The sequence below is a fragment of the Gavia stellata genome, chromosome 8 (assembly GCF_030936135.1).
Source record: "Gavia stellata isolate bGavSte3 chromosome 8, bGavSte3.hap2, whole genome shotgun sequence".
Taxonomy (NCBI): domain Eukaryota; kingdom Metazoa; phylum Chordata; class Aves; order Gaviiformes; family Gaviidae; genus Gavia; species Gavia stellata.
In genome coordinates, this window is record NC_082601.1 from 35,162,958 (window position 1) to 35,184,999 (window position 22,042).

Here is a 22,042-nt window from a genome sequence, read left to right on the forward strand (position 1 = left end):
CCAGCTTTTCTCTGAGGGGCTGCTGCTCCGGGAGGGCAGGTGGCAGTTCTCTCTCGACCTGCTTGGTGTCTGCTCAAACTGAATCACGGGGAGTCGAACAAGCACCAGACAGGCACAAGTACGGGAATTGCTACAGGCGCAGCTTATTACTAGAGCTTTATGAGTTAGAGAAGAAAGAGAAAAAAAAAAGTGAATTTCCACTTCATCTCTTGATTCAGATGACTTTCTCTTAATGAAACAAAGAAAAAGAGAGGGAGAAAGGGTTTTTAAAAGTTTTGCATATGAATGGTATCTAGAAATGCTAGGAAAGTCCCTAATACCTGGCATTTTTTGTGGGGGATTTTAAAACATCCCACTGTCAGAAGATTTTTTTGAAGAGCCTCCTCTTCTACATAAACGCACTTTCCAGCTCCAAGAGAGGATTTTTATTTCTTCTTGACTTTGTTAAATAGCTTTTGTTTGACTCCTTTGTGTCACAGGGCAAAGACAAAAGGCAACCGTCAACCCTTAGAGTGTTTGAATTCTGTTGGGCGGTGGTAAGCCAGGACTAAACACTCCTCAAGCTTTGTAGCTTCAGAGAGCCCACAGATACCAACGTGTGGTATGGTCCTCATATACTATCCATCTATGTGGAAGGTGGGACCCTGTTTTACCAGTAAAAAACAGCAACAAGCAGAAAATAACATACGTAACTGAGGAATTAATATGCACATCAGTGGATGCACATCAGTGGATTTACACCAGTTACAGATGTCTCACCGCAGCTTTCACCCCAAGCCTTATTAAAAACAGGACTTTTTTTTCCTCTAATCAAGGTGCAGAGAGATGAGACAGGCTTAGCGATACGACTGACTGCAGCTGAAACCAGGCAGGCCTGTTCTCCCCTCTCCCAGCTAACCTCTCCTGGCTTCACTTGCGCTAGTCCTTAACAATAAACTCATCCTTTGCTGAGCAGTTTCAGTCCACTGAAGAGCAGAAAGCCCGTTCAGCAGAAAAGCGCGAGTGGTCTCCATCCCAGTTAGCAATCTGGATTGGCTCACTAAGGAGTCAGACAGGCACCGGACTGGCACAAGACAAGGGCTGGCACCGCACAGCCGGGAGCACAACCATCTTTGCAGCAATTAATTTGCTCTGACTGTTGCTGTTGGACCCTACCTTTACCTTACTTCCACATGAAGTTCCACTCCACTCAAATCTTTTGCAGGAAGATCACAGCCATTTCCCACGTTCCTGTATTCCCTTCCCAAAGTTACATCCTGACACTACGCAGAGACAGCTGGGGAATATGCTCAATAAAGGGGACTATGGATATATTCCTGGACCTGAAGTTCAGCTGTGCTAAAGGACGTGTGCAGCGAGAACATAGTTACTACCCTTATAGCCAAGAAGCTGGCAGGGAGAAACGAGTACCGGCAGATCTTTGGCATTGTTGTTCGACATGGAAATCAGCAGCGTATCCTTAATGTTAAATCCCCCCTCACTGCCCAGCAAGGAGCAGGCAGGGAGGGGGTGCTTACTGTTTCATCAGAGACGCCGTGGGCGTCTCTGGGGTGGTATTAACTCACCACTTCTTTTTTCCAGAGAAACTCCTAAAAATCACAGTCTAGTCCATAACTCCCATTCCTCAGGGCAATTGCTGCAGATGATTGCTGGAGTAAAGCACCACCCTGAACTGCTTTTAGAGAGATCAAAAGAGGCACAGCACTGGGACTACTTCGGGTGTGCACTGGTTGCACTGTAGGGCATGTAATTTATTTGTCCTGAAAAGACTTCAGAAACCCTAGAAATGTTAGAAAGCTTAGTTTCATTGCCAACACCACCACGACAGTCAAAGCTTCTCTAGAAAGGAACACTTTGTACATAACTTACTTAGTTTTAAGAGTCCTATGTCTTTCACCTTAGTCTCTACCTGGAACCAGAGTACAACCAACAGCATGGTATTTAATACTAAGCAGCTCAAACCAAGTCTCCATGAGTAAAATTACCATTTTTAATATAATATTTCTTTACCTTGTAATTGAAGTCAAAACATACTATGAAAAAAATCTTTCAGATAACTTAGATTTCATGCAAAAGCACCCAGGAAATGATTCAGTTTTGTCTGTCTAGTTAAAAGTGTTAGAAATATATGTTCACTGTCATAGTAACAGTTGGAATATAGACGCAGTATGTTCACATTTCTATCAGATGAGTTCACACCCTTGTTTCTAATACAACAATTGGTATCAGATATCAAAGGAAAATACAGCATCAATTTAAGCATGCATAAAATTATCATGCCACATTCAGAGAAAGCAAGAATAAATGAAGTTCTGAGTGGCAGCAAAATATTATGAGAATAAAAACTAACCAGAAAGAGGGGAAAATAGAACAAGTCCAAAACTGGAAACCATACAGGAAAAGAAATGACTGGATTAATTCTAATGAATGGCTGAAAACTGCATGACCACTGAATAAAGGGCATCAGAATGAATGATATGTGAACGCTGAATAAAAGGCATGAAGGATATTGAGAAACATTGAACAAATACATCACCATGAAAGATGCTGCTTGAGAGCCCTCAATCATTCCAATTTGCTAAATACAGCACAATCCAATATTTGTTCAAATTGTGCCAAGTCCTCAGTCATGCATCAGCAATTCTGCACCTTATTTATGGAGGTGTAAAAATAGAGACATTTTTTGGTTCTTCAGCTTGGGACAACAGTTGCTTCTTCCTTCATCTTGGGGACATTATTTGTTGAAGGAGAAAAATTGTTCCTAGACATTAAAATTTAAGTCTTCTGCATTATGCTGAGGTGGCTTTTCTGCTTGCATCATTACCATATTGATATGCTTACAATTATTTGTTGGCAGAAATGCTACATGCTAGCAGCAACATCCTATTGAAAATGGAATACATGATAAAATCATGCACAGAATAGGCTGACAGGAAAGCCCTTTCAAAACAGCTGCGTTAGCAGTGGAGCAATTTGATCTTCAAATGATGTGTATCTCAGAGTTGTAATCTCTGTAGAACATTGTTAAGAGTATTTTATGACAATGGCACTAAGCGATGCTGCATGGCAAGGCTGAACCAGCACTAACAAAGGTCGAGAACAGGAGGGGAATCTTTTCCACCTGCACCAAGCTGTAGCTCATAGACACTGAAATCATTGTGTTTGATTTCCAGAGGGACATTCTGAATTTTTAAAAGTAGTATTTACTTGTGCTTGCAGGGCAAATATCATGGTAATCCCATGCACATAGCAGTAATCATCTCAAACTGTTTAAGAGAAGAAAGAAGAATATTGGCTGCAGCTAGCATGCCTGTACAGGTAATGAATTACATTTCGTTAATCTGCTCCATGTTAATCTGCTGATGTGCTTTTAGGACCAAATCCTGTCCTCTCATTCCACTTGAGTGATTTGTGTACAGTAGGGGTTGCCAAATGTTGCCCTTTAAACTCACGTTTGTACTTCATTAGTGGCTCTACTGCTGCAAACATTTTGCTGTAAGTGACTTCTATGTCACAGCTAATCTTCAAAGACTTTAATATGCAGGAAAGGCTTTAAAGAGATTATTCTTTGCAAAACAGATGTGTATATTTTAAATTATACAATGCATTAATTCATATTAATTACGCAATGCAAAAGACATTCCATCTGATATGTTGCAAAGGCATTGGTAGTTTTTATGCTATTTGAAGAAATAAACATTAAAATTACATATAAAACCTATTTTGGGGAAATTGTTACATAATTAAAAGAGAATAGACAGAATTTTAAAGTCAAGCGTGTTCTTTTTTAATCACCTGTGGATGTAATACATATTCTTGTATGAGTATTGTGACATGGGTCTTTTTGAGAAATCTAATAATCTATGTTTCAGTGTCTTTAACTTCCTAGATGTTTAATGTTTGCAGTATACCCACACCCTTTCACCTTCTGGATTTAAAAGTTAAAGCAGCATGTTTTTCAAGCCTATAGAACTAAACAGATTTGTCTGTTTACACCAGTCTCCAGTTTGTTGAAGACCAGCTTCTGAATTCCCTCTCTATGCTAGAGCTTGCAGGGCAGTTATTAACGCTCATTATTATTGCTCATCCATCATCTGTTCAATGTGTTCCAGGGGCCACTGGAGAAGTCTCTGCAGAACTCCGTGGTCTCAGAACGACAACGAAATGTAGAACACAAAGTGTCAGCCATCAAGAACAGCGCTCAGGTATTTTTTTGCCCTGTTTGCTGTTTACGGAGCCATGATTTTCATACAGACATACCTGAACTATCTTTAAGCTGGGTAGCACAAATACTTTTGCTAGCAAGCTGCGCCAACCATTTTCCATTATTCTGAGGACCTCAGCCCAGATGAACTACTCAGGACACACCTGGATCCTCAGGTTTTTACAGCTGCTCTGGGTTTAGTGTGAGAGCTACCTATTTTAAAGCTATCACATTCATCCCTATGTGAGTTGCAGGCAGACCACTGAGTGCAGTAAGAACATACCTACTGTCTCTAAAAAGATGTGAGGTTCAGTAAATGTATTTCTGCAACTTCACCTCTTTTAGTTGGGTCAGCAGTAGCTCGCCTTCGTGACCTCTGAGTCACGTACCAAGATCTTTGTAAAGCTGAAGGATACTTGACATAATTACATGTTTGGGAGATGTGAGGGGAGAACAACATTGCGAGCTGATGGTAACAATTCTCCAGGAGTTTCCCATACCACTGCAGGGCAGAGCTGGGCTGGGCCAAACCTGTAGCTATGTCCCATAGAAACCTTGAAAGCTCAGACAATACCTGCCCATTCGGTTCAAAGGAGGATAAGGATTCTGATTACCTATGGCCTTTTTGCTATCCCAGCCCCACTTTGAGCTTTGCAGCAGTCTCAATGTACAAGTTATATTTGAAATACCTGTCCATATGCTGTTCAAGACCAACACTTTTGGTATACTGGAAAAAGGTCCTAGTAGCATTCTCTCATCAGTGTCTCCCTACATGGGGAAGAAGGGTTAGAGAGATGAAACCCTTAAAAGGATAAAGCTAGCTTTAGAAGAATGTGATACTAGATCTCTATCTATGTATAAAGTTATAAGATAACAGTTGCAGAACAAAAGCAGGCAAAGCTGCAAGCCAGCAGCCTACCATGCTGCTCCTTCTGCCTGCGTGGGGAACCACAGCCATCCCTGAAAGACCAATGAAAATGAGAACGATTTCTAGACACAAGGTTTTTTTAGTAAGTAATTACGTTGAACACAGAAATCAGCCAGCTCCTTGTGTATGTAATTTCATACCTTACACATATAACTTAAAAGTTTAGTCTCCAAAATAAAGAGGAAACCAAAACAGCTAATTCTGTGTGTCCTAATTTGGTAAATGAGTTTTTGTGTTTTCACAAGCACTTATTGTGCATATCTCAGGGAACTAAAAAGGATTGTTTATGAATTGTTGGCAGAATCAAGGCTTCCTACAAACAGCACAGAAACAGACCTTCGAAATAAACCAGATCATTTCCTACAGTTTTATTTTCCTTCTTTTGGTGTGTCATTTTTTGAATTATCACTGTTTGGTTACTAGAAAACACCTTCTAAAGCTTTTGCAGTACATGTGAAAACAAACCCTTGCAAAAAGCCAAAGCAGCAAAAATGTTTAATTTCTTTACCCAAATTCTAAGTAATTCTCCAAATAAAGTGTCTGAGCTCTGCTCCTGTCTCTGGCTCCACCTTTCCTGGCTTTGCACACCCCATTCCAATTTCCATTGGAGTCAATGCAAAATTATCCATTTGCCCTGCTTTAAATTTCCAAGAAGAGAGTGACATTATTGGCATAATCATTTCAATTTAGCTCAGGCTAAAAGTAATCATGCCTACTTTCCACTATGTCATTGAACTAGTAAACAAGAAGTTGGTAAGCTGTATCGTTTGACTGTGGGAGAGAGGATAATAGCTGGCTTTCTGAACAAGTAAAATAAATCTGTAGTTATAAATGTGGATTTATAATTCAATCGTCTTTTTTAAAGTTTACAAGATAGTAAACCAGAGTTCCCAGAACTGCTTAGGGATTTTCAAATGGTAGGAAAGAAAAAATACTACATTATGCATTTGTCTATTACAAAACAAATTCCTTTTTATGCCACAGTGAGCACCCAAATAATTTTACTTTCTTTTCCCCGGAAAAGATGACTGACCAAGATGTCAAATACTTGGAAGACTTGCAAGAGGAATTTGACTTCAGGTATAAAACAATACAAAGCTTAGGTAAGAGTTTTTATAATAATTTTTAGATTCTCTAGGAAATGGCTGATTCCACAGCTAGACCCCAGTATCAGGGTTTTTTTTGTGCATTACCCAGATAATATATGTAAACATAAAAATGGATTTTTAATTTATGTAAAGTTATAGTCTTAGAACATAATGACTCTTTTGGGGTTAAGAGGATCTTGTCGAGCAAGTATAGTTATTTTCTATAGATAAGCTGCATAATGGCATGAAAAGTAGTTATTTTCTTAATTTAAAGAACCTATTTTTCAATTTCCTCACCTTTGACATGGCCCTTCCTTGGCAGGATGTGGAAGAGCCTCTTATTTCCCAGAGTAGAGTTGTGCAAAACTGATTTTTTAGCCTCTAACTTGGCTTTCTGTTCTTTTTTGACCACAGTGGTGATAACCAGCTGGTAAGCACTCTGAATGCACGTTTGACCAGCCTATGATGGTTGAGATCTGCACATGGCAACAGTCCTTGCATGATCTCTTTCAGAAAAGAAACTGAGGTCCACTTGTGTCTGCTCAGATATCTTCATATTATCTCCCTTTGAACATGCAAAGATATTGGGCTTGAAATGTCCGAGTTCTTAAACATGTCAATCCTATATGTTTAAGGCTGGGTATGGCCAGGCAATCAGAAGAGGTCAAGTTGCCATGGTTTAATGAGTTGTTAGTCATCAGGCCAATCATAGTCATCGACCACGCAGATGACTGAAGCCTGTCCCACTTGCAAAATAAAACATGCTTACATAAGTGACTTTCAGGGCTTAAAATCTCACTGTGTCAACAAATGCTCTACACCAGCACAGCCAGCTTGCAGTGCCTTACAACGTGTGTGAGCAATTGCTGTGGCTGAGCTGACAATCAGTTACTTGTCTGCCTCTATTGAAGCATCCACCCTAAGGTAATGGGAAGATGTCAATCCGGAGCTTAGCAGAGACACAGTTGGCACCAATTTCTTTTTTGAAGGTAGCACAAAAGATGCAAGAAGAGCAAGAGGTGGGGGAAGGTGAGGGCGGGGGAAGAGCTGCATATGAAAGAGCATGGGGCAAGCCTGGGGAAGCTTGAAACTAATGCATGATCCAAAGAAGGAAAAAAGTTACGGAGAGGGGGAAATACCCAGTGATCAGTACTCCTGGCTGCTGAAATGGCCACAGCAATGAACACTTTATCTCTGTTTCAAATGCCTAACCTCCGTTCTCTCAGCCAGACATGTAATTCCCATCAAGTCCAAAGAGCTTTAGTCTAACTGCTGACACCAAGAGCATATTTCAGTAATGCACAGATCAATCATTGATCCAAGCCAGATGTACATAATACACGAGTATGCACATGAATAAGAACTTTATAGATTTCTAGGTATCATCCGTATGTTTTCTACCTTTTCCTGTTCCACATACACATCTAATGTGTGGAATGATAAAACCACATACACATCTAAAAAGTGGAATCATAAAACCTTATCTTAAACTTGTACTAAAGTGAGTCCATTCAAATGAAATACACTATTACATAATCTACTGATGTCTGCAATTTTTTCACTAGTTCATGCTGCAGTCTGGTCATGGTTTTTTCCCCTCCTCCCCTTATAAACACACACACGCACCCACACATGCATTTATACTGATTTTTTTCATCCCCCCGCAGAGCAGAGCGACAAAAACAGCGCCCTCATTAAACAGGAAATGTTGGCGTTGCAGGCGATGCTCAATACTTTAGACTACAAGAGAAAGGTTAGTGACGTGTTTTGTCATTTGTGGTTCATTTGCTTTCTCCCCTTATTCCCACACCGAATACTCAAATGCATATGCTTGCATTTTTAAATTCTCCTCTCGGAAGAACGAACAAATAACATAGGAGTTAAAAATCCACAAAAGGTTTGGGTGGGTGTGGGTGATTTTGACTAGCAGTTAAGAAATTGGCAATTAATAATGGCTCAATCAAGGATATGGTTCTGCACACTTTAGAAGGGAGGCGAGTGCGTCACTTCACAGGACCTCTTAGGTACTGTGCTAAATGGATAACTTAGCTGGCAATCTGTAGCTTTTAAAGTAAATAAAAAGTATTCAAAGTAAATGTAATCTAATAATTGTGAAGAAAACAAAGAAAGAAAAGCAAACCGACAACCCACCAATGGTACCTTGATTTGCTCAGCAATCGAGACTTGCAAATACAGCAAATATTCCCCTGACAACTTCTTTGCTGGCACAGAAAACAGTACATTTAGGCAATTTGTTTGAGTCCATGTACTTTTTACAGTTAAAAGCAAGCAAGCAAAAAACCCATGCACTGGATATGATGCAAAACAGAAGGAGAACTTTTTAACCTTGGCAGTGCTTGCAAACGTCAACTACTTAGAGGTGTTATGCCCACAAAGAATGCAACAATCCTCCCTGCCACCCCCCCCAAAAAAAAGAAAAAAAGTAGTTTTCCTGAGGAAGAGTTCATAGAGATTCAGTATTAATTTAAAGTACAATGGGCGATGAATCCAGTCACCTCTGAGTTAAAGAGACTGAAGTGATAGGGACTAAATACGGTTACTTTCAAAATTATTGAAAAAAAAAGTAATCAGCACTTTATAATTGCTGAATTTTGTGGCTGTTCCCTGTGGTCAGTTTGTGACACCTTTCCTATTTTACAGGAAGTACTCAGTAAAATAGGGCGTGTGATTCATGAAATCGATATGCTTATGAGCAACATGCTGACTGAAGAGCTGCTAGATTGGAAGAGACGGCAGCAGATTGCCTGCATTGGGGGTCCTCTCCATGGTGGGCTTGATCAGCTCCAGAACTGGTAAACTTGCCTCGAGCTTGTGTTTCCACTGAAAACCACAGGAAGTCTGCTGCATATGAAATGATCTTTCCTTTAGATCAGTTACCTTGCAACAGCAGCAAATTCATTACCAGCTAAGCAAGTAAATAACAAAAATACAATTTGTTTTGGTGGACAACATTTGCAATTCAGAATTAACAACATTACAGTGAACTGCTGAGCCTGAGCCATGGCAGTCGGTCATTTTTTGGTTTGACAGTTGTTCCAGATACATGATACATACCCTCTCGGGAGTTTTGCTTGAGTAAGAACCGTGCTGACTGAGTTGTCACCGAGGACAGTGGGAGTTTTGTCTAGGCAGGAGCTGGGTAGACACTTTATGCTTTGACTCACTAGGCACATCACTCCTCCAGATTTCAATCTACACAGGAATCGAATGGCAGTAGACTCTGTGGTGGTAACTCTAAAGGTGATTGCAAATAATAAAAAAACCCACATTCTATTTAAAAAGATAATGCAGCCAGAGAATGTCAAAGTCCTGGTCATTTGTCTCCCATCAAACTTCTTTTCTGGAGAAGGTGAAGTAAAGAGTAAGAAGAAAAAAGGAAGGAAAGCAACCAAGAACCTTTTTAGGTTTGAATAAAAAGTATTTTTTGCCTTTTTTGTGGGTTTTTTTTTTTCCCCACTGCAGTATTTTTTTTCCAATGAAGATGGTAAAAATAGCTAAAAGATGTGATTTTATACCCACGTACCCTATTCAACTGTTAGCAAGTGTGTTTGAATTTGATTTTCCTTATTATTTTTACATTTCTGAGAAATGCACTTCCTCAGTTTTCATAACTTTTTCATTTTATATAAATATTATCCTTTTAAAGAGTACATTTTGCAAAACTACTAGGCTGTAGGAAAGAAACAAAATCGGCACAAGTGCCCTGCATGTAAAACATCAGAACTGTGTATATATTTCTTCTAAATTATCACAGACAGTGTTGCATTGCTGTTGATGAGGCCTGTTGCCAAAATATTTATCTTTGAAAATAAAGTAGGAAATTTTGCCTGTTGTATTTATATACATTTGCAAACAGAAGATGAATGGACATTAGTTTGGATAAAGCTAGAAAGCACCAATCGGTACGATTCTGATTTCCCTAAGCAAGAACTTCAGTAGCCATTATGTTCTAAGTAGCTGCTTATATGAAAGACTGCAAACTAATCTTTTGTCTTGCTGTAGTTTTACGCTGTTGGCAGAGAGTCTCTTTCAAGTTAGAAGGCAACTAGAAAAACTGGACGAACTCTTGACCAGACTGACTTACGATGGGGACCCTATCCCAGTGCAAAGACCTCAGCTACTGGAAAAAGTCAACTTTCTGCTCTACAATCTTTTCCGGAAGTGCGTAAGCTATTGTCAGTGCACATAACTTTACCTGAACCAGCACAAATTTATTGGCAACAATGAGACCATGTTGTTAAGAAGAAAAAAAAACAAAAAAAGGTTGAGTCTCTGAGCACCTTAAAGACCAAGTTTCCAATACAAGCAGTATGTACAGCTGTCAGCAAAACTCCTAGAAGCTGAAGGTGCCAGGCAGCTTCTCATGTGTAGCAGTTAAGGGTTTGTGAGCAAGTTCTGACTCCAGGTGAACACACAAAATCCACTTATTTCAGTAGGAGTCATGTACGTACTGCTGAGAAAAGTTGTGGGCTTTTTTGTTGTGGTTTTGGGGGGTTTTTTGTTTGTTTTGTTTTGGTTGGTTGGTTGGTTTTTGTAAGTAAAGTGGCAGGTGCTAATTTCTTCCTTGTCTTTCCTCTTCCCCACGAAGACATTCTTCCCCCCCCGCCCCAATTCACCCTTCTATTAATATATAAAATATTAACATCATTCCTCTTGCCTTTTGTTCTGGCTATACTAGAGATATACCACAAGTGACTATCTGAAAGCAAAATGTGGCCAATTGGGTTTTTTTATAAAAAATGAAAAAAGATAAAATGATTGTTTAATTTCATTTGAGCCAGGCTCAGTATATTTTCATACTCTATTTTATGGTTCTGATAAAAGTCTCGGTCTTCCAGACTTTTATCAGCCTGGTATTTTAGGACTATGGAATTTGTTTTGTTTGATTTTTAATGTATTCCAAATATCTGTTTCTTATGGGAACAATTCAACAGTAAGTTAGACCACTGGATCATTTTGGGAACTGAGTGTTGGAATAAATACCTCCCACTCCAGCATCTGTAGAGAAATAAGTCTCCAAGAGATAACAGCACTTATTTTCCCTAATACAGCTGCTTGTTTATGCATATTCCTAACAATCTATTTGTTTCACTTCTTTTCACACTAGTTCATTTGTGGTTGAAAGGCAGCCCTGCATGCCGACACATCCCCAGAGGCCAATGGTTCTTAAAACGTTAATACAGTTCACTGTTAAATTAAGGTAAGGAAAGGAAATCTGATATATATTCTTTCATTTGTGTACTGCATTTTATCCTAGGAGACTGTTTCAGAATCTAGAAAGCAAAGCAGACCAACTTGTGTTAGAGATCCTTTTGACTCCAGGGAGAGTTTTCTGGAGTAGGGATATAAAGGCCACAGAATCTGTCACTCATAATAAGTGGCAATAAAGAACAAATCAGTGTGAGGAGGGCAGACAGGTGGTGGCCAAAAGTCAGCACCTTCAGGCTTCTGTATGCATTGAATTCTTGTTTTAGTGACTTTGCAAACTAAGCAGATAACAATCCACATCATACAAGCCAATATCAGAATACTCAGAACCACTCTTGCACGTGAGAAAGAGAAAATTCTGCATTTTGGTGGGCTCTGGTGAATCAATGACAAGTTATTTCTCTCCCACTAGCTCCTTGCCTGACTTTGTGAAAAGAGCAAAGATTGTAGAGGAACTTGCATCTCATTTCCACCTTGCAGTGAAAGGAATGCATGGAGGGTTGGGAGGTGGAAAGGGTACATGAAGAAAAGTACACATACATCTACGGTGCAGTCGCAGATTATAGAAATCCATCTCTTAATGATTACGTTTTTGTTGTCTCTCTAGCCGTTCCCTCAAACCATACTAACCTTTCCACATACTCACAGGGAGGGTAGAATACCTGCCACTGGAACAGCTCAGGCCCTCCCTCCGAGTATACAACCCTGTAAATCGTGATATACTCCTAGATGCTTCATCTGTTTTCAGATTATAATTATTTCAGACACTTTGGTGTGGAGGTACTGGTCTCTAATATTTTCTGGTGACAAATTTATTCTGTTAATGTTCACTTTTACATTTTCTGTTTTGAAGGCTGCTAATTAAATTGCCAGAGCTGAACTACCAGATCAGAGTGAAAGCAACTATTGACAAGTAAGAAAATTTAAAGTTGATATTTTCAAATTGGAAGCAAGAAATCAATTTAAAATTTGTTTCAAGACTATTTAAAATTCATCAGTCTGAAATAGCAGCATCATACAGAAACTTTAAATCAAACTGTATTGCATTTATGGGATAGTTAGCTTTGAAATGTCGCTTATCTCTGCTTGCGTTAATAGGCCTAGTACCTTCAATGCAGCTGCTTTAAGTAGTACCTGAAGCTTGTGCTTGAAAAGCTAGTGCTATAATTAGTAACTATGGCAGCTTACAGAGCTTCACCCCGCCTGAAATTAAGACTGCCACATAAACTCCTCCTTTCTAAGGGGTTTGGTTGTCCTTTGTGTTCCCGTTATTTCTTCTGTCTCATATGAACAGGATATCCCCAGCTACTTTGGTTGATTATAATTCCCCAAGCGAAAAGCATCTCAGAGCCTGTCTGTACTATGTTTGTGAAAACAGTTTTAATACTGCCTGGAGTATTTCTATTTGAGCTTACGCATCTTCTCTCAGCAAGATGTATTATTTTGAGCAATATCCAGTACGGTAGAACAAGCTTGGTTACAGGTAGGTCAGGGCACCCTAGCACGATAAAACATGGGGCAGAAGACTTGCTGTCAAGGTATGATTTCAAAATCAGCAAAGGTGATCCAAGTCCTCACCACCCACCATCCTCAGCCACAGGTACTGGCTACCTCCCGTCTTCTGTCTGCAGCCCCCTAAAAAACACCTTGGCCACAGGGACATAGATGTTGGCCCAAAAGAAGGAAGGAAAACACCTGGTGAGGAAGGAGCAGGAGAGAAGCCAGGACTGTTTCTCTCAAAAGCTGTCCTCTGTCCAATTTGCTGCTGTGCACATGTTCTCCCAGCACACCATGAACTATCTACACAGGCTTGTATTGTCCCAGAACACAGGCGTGCAGGCAATTAGATAGTACTGCAGCTTTGAATACCCACATATCATTCCAACTGTGGGAAAAAATTAGATAAAAATATACTACTTGCAACTGGGCAGATGCAAAAGTCTAACTGGACAGTACAAATTTCAGTTCTTTAGTTTAAAAATTGCAGTTGTATTAGTAATAGAAATTAACTTTGACAAGGCAAAATCTACCGTCAAGATATGTTTCTTGGTACAAGTTACGGCTTACACATTTACGGATTCACAATCTGTTTCCTCCCCTGCCCCTCTTCTGTTTTAGGAATGTTTCAACTGTAAGGTAAGAAAATAAAATATCGTATTTCTTAAATTATCCAATACAATATTATTTGAGTACATAAGTGTAATGTCCTCCATAGTAATCGTAGATTCGTTCTGTGTGGAACACACGTGAAAGCAATGAACATGGATGAATCCGCAAACGGAAGCCTGTCGGTAGAATTTCGACATTTGGTAAGTTTGACTGCTTTTTTCCTGTCGCGGACCTCTGGTAAAGAAAGGGAGAACTATAGTACTGTCAAGTCTATGCTCATTTTCCTTATATAGAAGGTTTACTCCTAGAACCTCTTTACCCCAATTCCATACTTTATCCATTCCATAAAATAAGACCATATATTTTCACAGAAATGACAAAGCAAATCCTAATTAATGCCAGAAAAGGAAAAGACTAATCACGCTGAATTACACAGCTTCTCAGAAACTGAGTTTTGTTAAAAACACAAGAAGAAAACCCCAAACAAAACACAAAACACAAACAAAACAAAAAACCAAAACCAAACCACACCACCATTATCTAAGGGAAATATATAATTGAACGCTTTAGAGCTGGTTGAAATTAATGCCTGCGATAACTGTCTCTTGAGCGGCTATAGTACTGCTTCTGTAACTTTTCTAATACCCCAGTGAGTCATGCTTTCTGACTAGGCTCCCTCACCTATGTTTTTTTTATTGGCTTAACCACACATGCAGTGCGTCAGCGTAGTTTTACAACGGGAGAGACGGTCTTTAGTGCTTTTTTGTATCATGCACTTTGCAAGCACCCTAATAAACACTTTGGTACATTAACTTAGTTTCTTAAAAAATTCTTTAAAAGACTATTCACTGAATAGACTTTTCAAGGCATAGTGGCAGAGCTTCTTTACAGCATATTTGTATATTGTAAAGAAAACATCATACTAAGAACATCATGGTTACAAATGACGTTCTTTATATGTACTTCTGTCTGTAGTTTCTTTGGCACATAAATATTGTTTTGCTTTATACAGCAACCCAAAGAAATGAAATCAAGTGCTGGAAGCAAAGGAAATGAGGTTTGTGCATTTATTTTACATGTTATTTTTTATTACTTTCACAAGTATTTCAGATCAGATTTTATTTAAATCAAAGAGCAACTATATGCTGTTAGATTTTCAAATCTATTATCCTTATATTAGGTATAGGACCAAATATAACATGATAGTGTAAGTATAATGAGAACTTTTCAGAAGTAAGTACTCAGAAATGTTAATTAGATGCCTCAAATTTGTGTATTAAAAAGTTACAATAGAAGGTAGGAAGTAGTAATCTGAATGCATGCACTCCTCTTTAAGGCTGCCTTTTTGGTCATTTACATTTTGAAAAAAAATAAGCTTTTTGAGTTTTTTGCGGAACCAATTTTTCCTCTAGGAACGGTTCTTTAAATATATATTCTGTTGGCCAAGTTTACAGCTGAAGTAAGGGTATAATTACATTTGCATCAAAGAAGTTTGCTTGCCTCAACCAGAACCAAAAGCATGCTTAGTTTACCAATACTCATCCGAATCCGGTCGTCGGTTCCCCTCTTGTGGTGACACTCTACTATGGCACGTTCGCCCTAACAAACCGGCAGGTATTTTGCGGTACCCAAATATCAGAGACGTGCACATACCACCTGACAGAGTAAGGTGAAAAGATATTGCGAAAGTGCTTGCCTCCTAGCAGCGGAGCTGAAAACCCATACATTCGTGCTTTGCGGAGAACACAAGTAAGAAATATTAGCATCGGCGCTAATCCACGCCCAGAACACCGTGCCCCTGCATTCCCCTGTATCGTAGAGCGCTCCTTCCATTCCTGTGTTACCCTCCAGCACCCCTCATGTCCAGGCCACCAGTGCTTCTTCCCCTGCCCAGCTCCTCACCATCTGCACAGCGCTACCCTATGTCCTTCTTCTCAGCTCCGGCTTCCTACAAACCGCGATTTCCCTGAGCACCCTGGGTGTCACAGACAAAACCAGAATCACAGGCAAGAAAGTTACTGCCTTCATTCATTCACCTTCGGCATCACTGGCAAGAGGGGACAGGAGGACCACGCCAGCAGGGGAGAAGGCAGGATGTCCTCATCCAGCAACTGGAGGCAGAAGGCAGGGAGGGAAAGGCACAAGGACACACAAGCTCTCGGGTGGCCAGGGACCATCACCGTAAATTTAGCATTGTTATTTAACAGCAAAAATCTGCAGGTAAATCTCTGACAGAAGCAAAAGTCAGAAGCTTGGAGCCAATGATACAGCCTCTGCCAACGCTACCAGAACAGTTAATGTCTCCCAAGGTAACTGAAGTCATAAGATGCTTCTATGAATGCCACCTACTTACCTAGGAAGTGAAATAGCCTATACTGGTTTAAGGTATCTCTACACCAGTGTAACTTTTTTGCACAGTAGAAGTGCTGAGGGTAAAGTTGTATTGGCAAGTTTCGAAAAAAAAAAATTTAAAAAAATAACAAAATCACTCATATCACAGCCCAAATAGATGTAGTTATACAAGCACAGAAGTTATTACAAGTAGTCTTTAAGTACAAAGCAAAGGTGTGATCAGCATGGAGAATTTCAACCAAAAAGCTAAAGCAGAAGATATTTGTGCACACTTCACACGGTGTTTCTGAACAGAGTAGCTTGTAACCTGATTAGCAAGACTGAAACTCAAGGCTCGCCTCCCAAATACTTTGCTACTTACAGAGTCATTTGTATCAAGGCAAGCAAATGTAAAAATGCAGGTGTGAAAATGTTGCGCTCTACTTTTGGTAGCATTTTATTCCCACTTTAACACATTGTGCCTTTGTAACTATATAAAACATAAGGCCGTGGAGAATTAGAACAGCTGAGCTGTGACATGGTTCAGCGCTGATTTCCTCAAACAGAGCTTCTCCTTGGTCAAATCACAGTCTGTGGTGGCATTATTAGCATGAACAAGGTTGTTTTTTATTAACAGCAACTATAAAAATTTAAAAACTTGGTTTGTTATAGGATGTTTAGTAAGCTGAGAGGGTAGTTTCTAAGTATGACTTGCCTCGTAAAAAAAAAAAAGGAAGCTCCTGTAATTGAGATTTGTCCTTTCATGTAGCTATGCCTTTTTGCCTAGATGATTTTTCTATGACAAAAATTTAAGGTTTTGCAAAATCATAACGGAGGGAGGGAGAAGGGGAGTTTTACCAATCGTTTTCAACTTTGTGTCAGCAATACAGATTGAGGTGGATTGATTCTACCTGTATTAAAACATTTGAGCTCATTTGATGGATGAGTATTTCATGTAAAAGCCTTCAGCTCTAAGCCGGATTTTCCCTCTGCAAGGCAGATTTATTATCCAGATGCCTGAGGATCTCCTGTGGTCTCAATCCCTCATTTATACAGTATCTTTTGTTGCAGTGGCCTGTACATGTGCTGGAGGAGGTTCTCCACAGGAAATAAAAGGCCACGAGGCACTTCCCCGAGTAATAGTTTTATTTCACATTGACTGAAAGAGGAGTATTTCAGTAAATGGAAACATTTTGATTTGGGATTTTTGATTTTGTTTCTTTTTTAAAAAGTCTGACAAAACAAATATGTGATGGGGAGGGGAAAAACAACAACAAAAACCTAGGAAAAGGACAAATAGATTTTTTTATACTTTGACTTCTGGGGATGGAAATGTATTTCAAAAGATCTGTTTCCCAAGGGGCAGAGATTTGGAGAGAATAGCTTTACAGAGCTATGCTCATTTGTAATCAGAACAAAATGCTTGTACTACAAACTTTAATCAACTATGACAAACAGATTTTCTTTTTTTTTTCCCCATCCAAGAAAAGCTTGGGATTTTAGTACCAGATTTACTTTGGATTAATGATTTAGGCCTCTACTCCTTCAACTAGTACCATCTAAGTATACTTACAACAAACCTGTGTTCCCAGATGATTGTCATTAAAGCTGTGGCATTTTGTTTTGTCTCTAGTTTGTTTCTCCTTGAAGTTTAACATCTCTGTTTAAATTGGAATTCTCAATCAGTAAAGAAACTTTAGGAAAAGAAAAGTGGGAGACAATCTTTGAAAGACACAAAAAATAACCTAAGTTTTTGTGTCCAAATCTGTGTTTAAAAGCACCATTTTAGAAAATGTTAAAAGCAAAAGTTAAAAGTTTAAAAGTGTTGCTTTAACAATGTCAAGGGATTTTTCTTAGATTAATCAGAAAAAACCACCAGACTTCTGGACTAATTTAATGTCAGAGTTTAACAAACAAATTACTTCCTTCTTAACGGTAGGATTTGATTTTCTTAAAGGTCTTTTCCAACCTAAATGATTCTATGATTCTTTTCCTGTTCTACTTACATATTTGATATGTATTTTCTTTCAAAGTTGTGTAATCTCAGCAGTCAGATCACTAGAACAGTGTTAAATGCCAACTGTGCATTCACAGTTTTATAACCTACTTACTCCCTCAGGGTCCTCACATGGTGACCGAGGAACTGCACTCCATCAGCTTTGAAACACAGGTCTGCCTGTATGGATTGACTATAAATTTGGAAGTGAGTATTCTAGCCAGTGAGTATTCTTATGGGGCAAGAATAAAAGGCATTTTCCAGCAGCTTATAAAAGAACCACCATGTTGGGCCAGACCACAGGTCCATCTATCCTAGATGCTATCTTCAGCAGTAACCATAAGCAGACGCAAGATTTCCAGAACTTCTGGGCAGAAGCATACGCTTTGGGAAGGAAAAGGGGGCTAAAAAAAAAAAAAAAGCATAACACAGCACTAACACTTTCCTCAGGGGCATTTACATACCACATTCATTCTTTCCACCAGACCAGCTCTTTGCCTGTGGTGATGATTTCCAATGTCAGCCAGCTACCCAACGCGTGGGCTTCTATTATTTGGTATAACCTGTCAACCAACGATCCTCAGGTAGGTCTTCAGTATGCAAGTACTGACCTTCTGCATTTTCACAAATCTATTCCTTGGTTACCAAATATATTCATTACAAAAAGGCTGTGTTTCCCTCTTAAACTGGTCTTAATTTCTTCACATACCCTGTTATCAACATCATACTTCAATGTTGTTCGCTTTACCTTTTGTTCCCTGCCCAGATATAACACCATATGCACACTTAGCCTTCCTTTTTGTAGGCTAAAGTAGTAGTTCTTAAACTAAGGAAAAGTGATAGCCCTTTTCCACAACTTTTCTAGTTTGAATTTGTCTTTTTTTGGATGCAGTTGACCAAAACTGTACATGGTACAAAATAATTCTACTAGTACAAATCAAAACTGTCAAAGTAGGTGTATAGGTGGGTCTGTAATGTACTTAAGTGCTGCTTTCCCTCATGCTTTTTACAGGAGCTAGTGATTTCTATGGAGAAGATTATAAGTGTTAAGTAGCACCTTCTAGTGGCTCTAACCATAAGCAAAAGCAGAATCATTCTTTCTCAGGCTTCAGCTGCCTCAGCACATATTTTAGATTCAGTCACTGTTACTGTATTTGCAGATTGTACAGTAGTGCTGTCAATAGCTGTCAGGCTTTCAGTGGGGGATTAGTGGCAGCCACATAGATGTTCGGAAGAGAGAACGGGTGAGACAGATTACCATGGAGTGCGCTTAAGAATGATGGCTGGCCAGCTGACCAGCAGCCTGGACTTCATTATCACTCTGTGATACTCCAAAGAGTTTTTGCACAGTCTTCAGTATGTTCATTACACGTACAGTCCAAAAACCAAATGAAAAACTAAGATGAGCCGAACGATTCAACAACATATTGCTATATGACTATGTAACTGTTTAAGATTTCCATGCACCAAACATTAAAGTATAGTGAGAATATCTGCATTTATTGGACAGGATTTAAGCATATTTTCACTGTCTTAACATACAATACTATCAGAAGCATAGCAAAGTTTTTAATCATCCAAGATGCCCACACAGACTCTCGCTCTCCCTAGGAGTCTCCCCCAGTAACTCTGCTTAGGCACCCGAGTAGACCTTGCTGGGTGGCTGCAGGTGGGAGGGCCAGCACATATTTGCCCCAACGTATCCCTACACACACCTCATTTTCAACACTTCCAGATTCTGCTCAAGTACTTGCAGCCTTCTTTTACAGCCTGCAGTGTATTTCATGGTTGCTAACAGTCTAAACAAAGCACTAATTCTGTTGCAGAATTTGTCTTTCTTCAACAATCCCCCTGCTGCCACTTTAAGTCAGCTCTTAGAAGTACTGAGCTGGCAATTTTCATCGTATGTCGGTCGTGGACTCAATTCTGAGCAGCTCAACATGCTGGCGGAGAAACTTACAGGTAAGTGTAGAAATACACAGCTTTTATTTGCTTTGGGGCTCTTATATTTGATAGTTACAGGTAATGACTTTAAGCGTGACCTCCACTTCCAGAGCTGACTTCAAAAATTCCACAATGACATTTTTTTCTTTAAAGAAAAGCACGTGTCAGCTTATTCTTGCCACAAAGTGATTCAACTTCTGAACTTCCAGGCTGCTAAACTGAAGAAAGAGGGCATCAGAGTCACACTGAACTGTGATGTTATTTTGATCCCTTAGCAATTATCTCATGCATCTGAAACCAAAAGGAAGTCTTTTTGCTTGCTTATGGGGTTTGGTTTAGGGCTTTGTTTCATTTTCCTTGTGGGTCTGTTTAGTTCTGGGACCCATCCTTCACTGGTGAGAGCGTAGCAAAGAGGCCCTGTAACTTCAGTGAGATGAACTATTGAACACTTTGATCTGACTGTCCCCCAGAAGGGAGAGGCCTTAGGGAAACTGGCAGAAGAAAAGAAAGCTTTATCTGTTTCTGGAGAAGAAACAATTATAAAATATATTATGAGCTGTAAGAAACTTCAAGCTGAGTGTGTAATGCTATCTCTACTGTTGGGCAAGAACAGAAGCATTTGTCAAAGACTGGGGGGAATTTTTACTTTTATTGCTTTCAAAGCTGGGAAGCAAAGACTGGTTTCCCTGGGTAACAGTCACTTTTTCTGATAGTTTCTTGGAGATTTCTTGCTTAGTGGAGTTGAAAGGTGCCACTGTAAATCAGCAAGAATCATAAGAAAGAAGAAAAAAATTGTCTTAAAATATGGAAGCTCAAGATAGAGTGAAGGCCAAGAGAAGTAACACTTGGGCTAAAAACTGAAATTGAGCAGAAACAAAGTCCCAGACTACTTTAGGCAAATATTCCCAAAACTACCATTATCAGCTACTTCAAAAGGATACAGAAAACCTGATCTACAACCCTTTAGCATGCCCCTCTCAATCCCTCTCCAAGTCCGGATGTACTGTACTCCTCCCTCCCCCCCACCAGATACCAAACTGTATCTATTTCAAAGCTTCAGAAAAATAGACTCACCATTTGCTTTTGGTTTTTTTTTTTCTCTCAGGACAACAAGTCAGTTACAATGATTATCAACTATCCTGGGCAAAGTTCTGCAAGGTACAGTTTCAAAAGAAAAACTAGACTCTTCTTTCACTTCATGCCCGCATGCGTGCCTAACTCTGTCTCTCTGATGCTACTGATAAGATCCCCACTTGCCATATGTGGGACTTGTAGCCCAGCACAATCACATTCATTGTAAAAACTTAACTGGGAAAATATTTCCAGAAGTTTAAAGCTTGGGCTAAGAGATCTACTTAGTTACATTGCTACAGAGATCAGAAACTGTCATTAGAGTGTGCCCTATGTATTTCTGTAAATGATCAATAGATTGTGCTATCAAAGCATACAATATATTTTTCATAAAGCATACAGTAAATTTTTTCATATGCTCAGTTGTGACTTAAATTATTTCAAGTCGGTCGATATATTCAGTAACTTTGATGAGGAGCAGGAAAAGTTATAGAGAAAAAAGGATAAACCCATTTTATTCATATTAACTACATTATTTAAACACATATAGAACCCTGGAAGGAAGGTTCAACTTTTTCATCATTATTTCTCTCAAAGTGTCATTTTATAACCAGGAAGAAACAACAAATGTGGGGGTTTTTTTCTTGAAAAATGAGGCACTTCCAATGCATATCTTAAAAATCAAATTGGTTTTATGTCAAGCTGAAAGAGAGACATTATACAAAACAGCAGTTCAAATTTGTCATTCTCGCTTGAACAAACTAAATTATTCTTAAGAAACTGAGATAACCATGTCATGTGGATGTTGGGTAACAACACTCTCACAATTCTCTTCTTGTGTGTCTTGTTTTTGTTTGTGTTTTGTTGTTTTTGGTTTTTTTTAACCATTAGGAACATTTGCCTGGAAAGTCTTTTACCTTTTGGGTTTGGCTTGAAGCCATCCTGGACTTAATTAAAAAACACATTCTTCCTCTTTGGATTGATGGGTGAGCAACAAGGAAACAGCTGTATATTGATCTCTCTCTGCTCTGTCTTTTTTCTTTACTAATCTCAGTTTTAGAAACTCTTGCAAAGAGTTTAACACTTCTGTCTTCCTCTTCCCATTTATAACTTTCTGAAATTTTTGCCAAAAGAGAACACCA

At 39.2% G+C, this 22,042-nt stretch overlaps 1 protein-coding gene across 1 annotated transcript in view; it reads left to right on the forward strand.

Moving 5' to 3' along the window:
* STAT4 (signal transducer and activator of transcription 4) overlaps positions 1-22,042 on the forward strand; it is a 39,241-nt gene that overhangs the window by 11,998 nt on the left and 5,201 nt on the right. The window contains exons 3-18 of the mRNA XM_009820983.2: positions 3,220-3,318; positions 4,113-4,205; positions 6,157-6,235; positions 7,888-7,973; positions 8,882-9,033; positions 10,244-10,402; positions 11,349-11,441; positions 12,303-12,362; positions 13,568-13,585; positions 13,665-13,758; positions 14,571-14,615; positions 18,009-18,092; positions 18,371-18,469; positions 19,712-19,847; positions 20,935-20,987; positions 21,792-21,886. Coding sequence (XP_009819285.1) covers positions 3,220-3,318; positions 4,113-4,205; positions 6,157-6,235; positions 7,888-7,973; positions 8,882-9,033; positions 10,244-10,402; positions 11,349-11,441; positions 12,303-12,362; positions 13,568-13,585; positions 13,665-13,758; positions 14,571-14,615; positions 18,009-18,092; positions 18,371-18,469; positions 19,712-19,847; positions 20,935-20,987; positions 21,792-21,886 — 1,445 coding nt within the window. The remainder of the gene's footprint in view (positions 1-3,219; positions 3,319-4,112; positions 4,206-6,156; positions 6,236-7,887; positions 7,974-8,881; positions 9,034-10,243; positions 10,403-11,348; positions 11,442-12,302; positions 12,363-13,567; positions 13,586-13,664; positions 13,759-14,570; positions 14,616-18,008; positions 18,093-18,370; positions 18,470-19,711; positions 19,848-20,934; positions 20,988-21,791; positions 21,887-22,042) is intronic.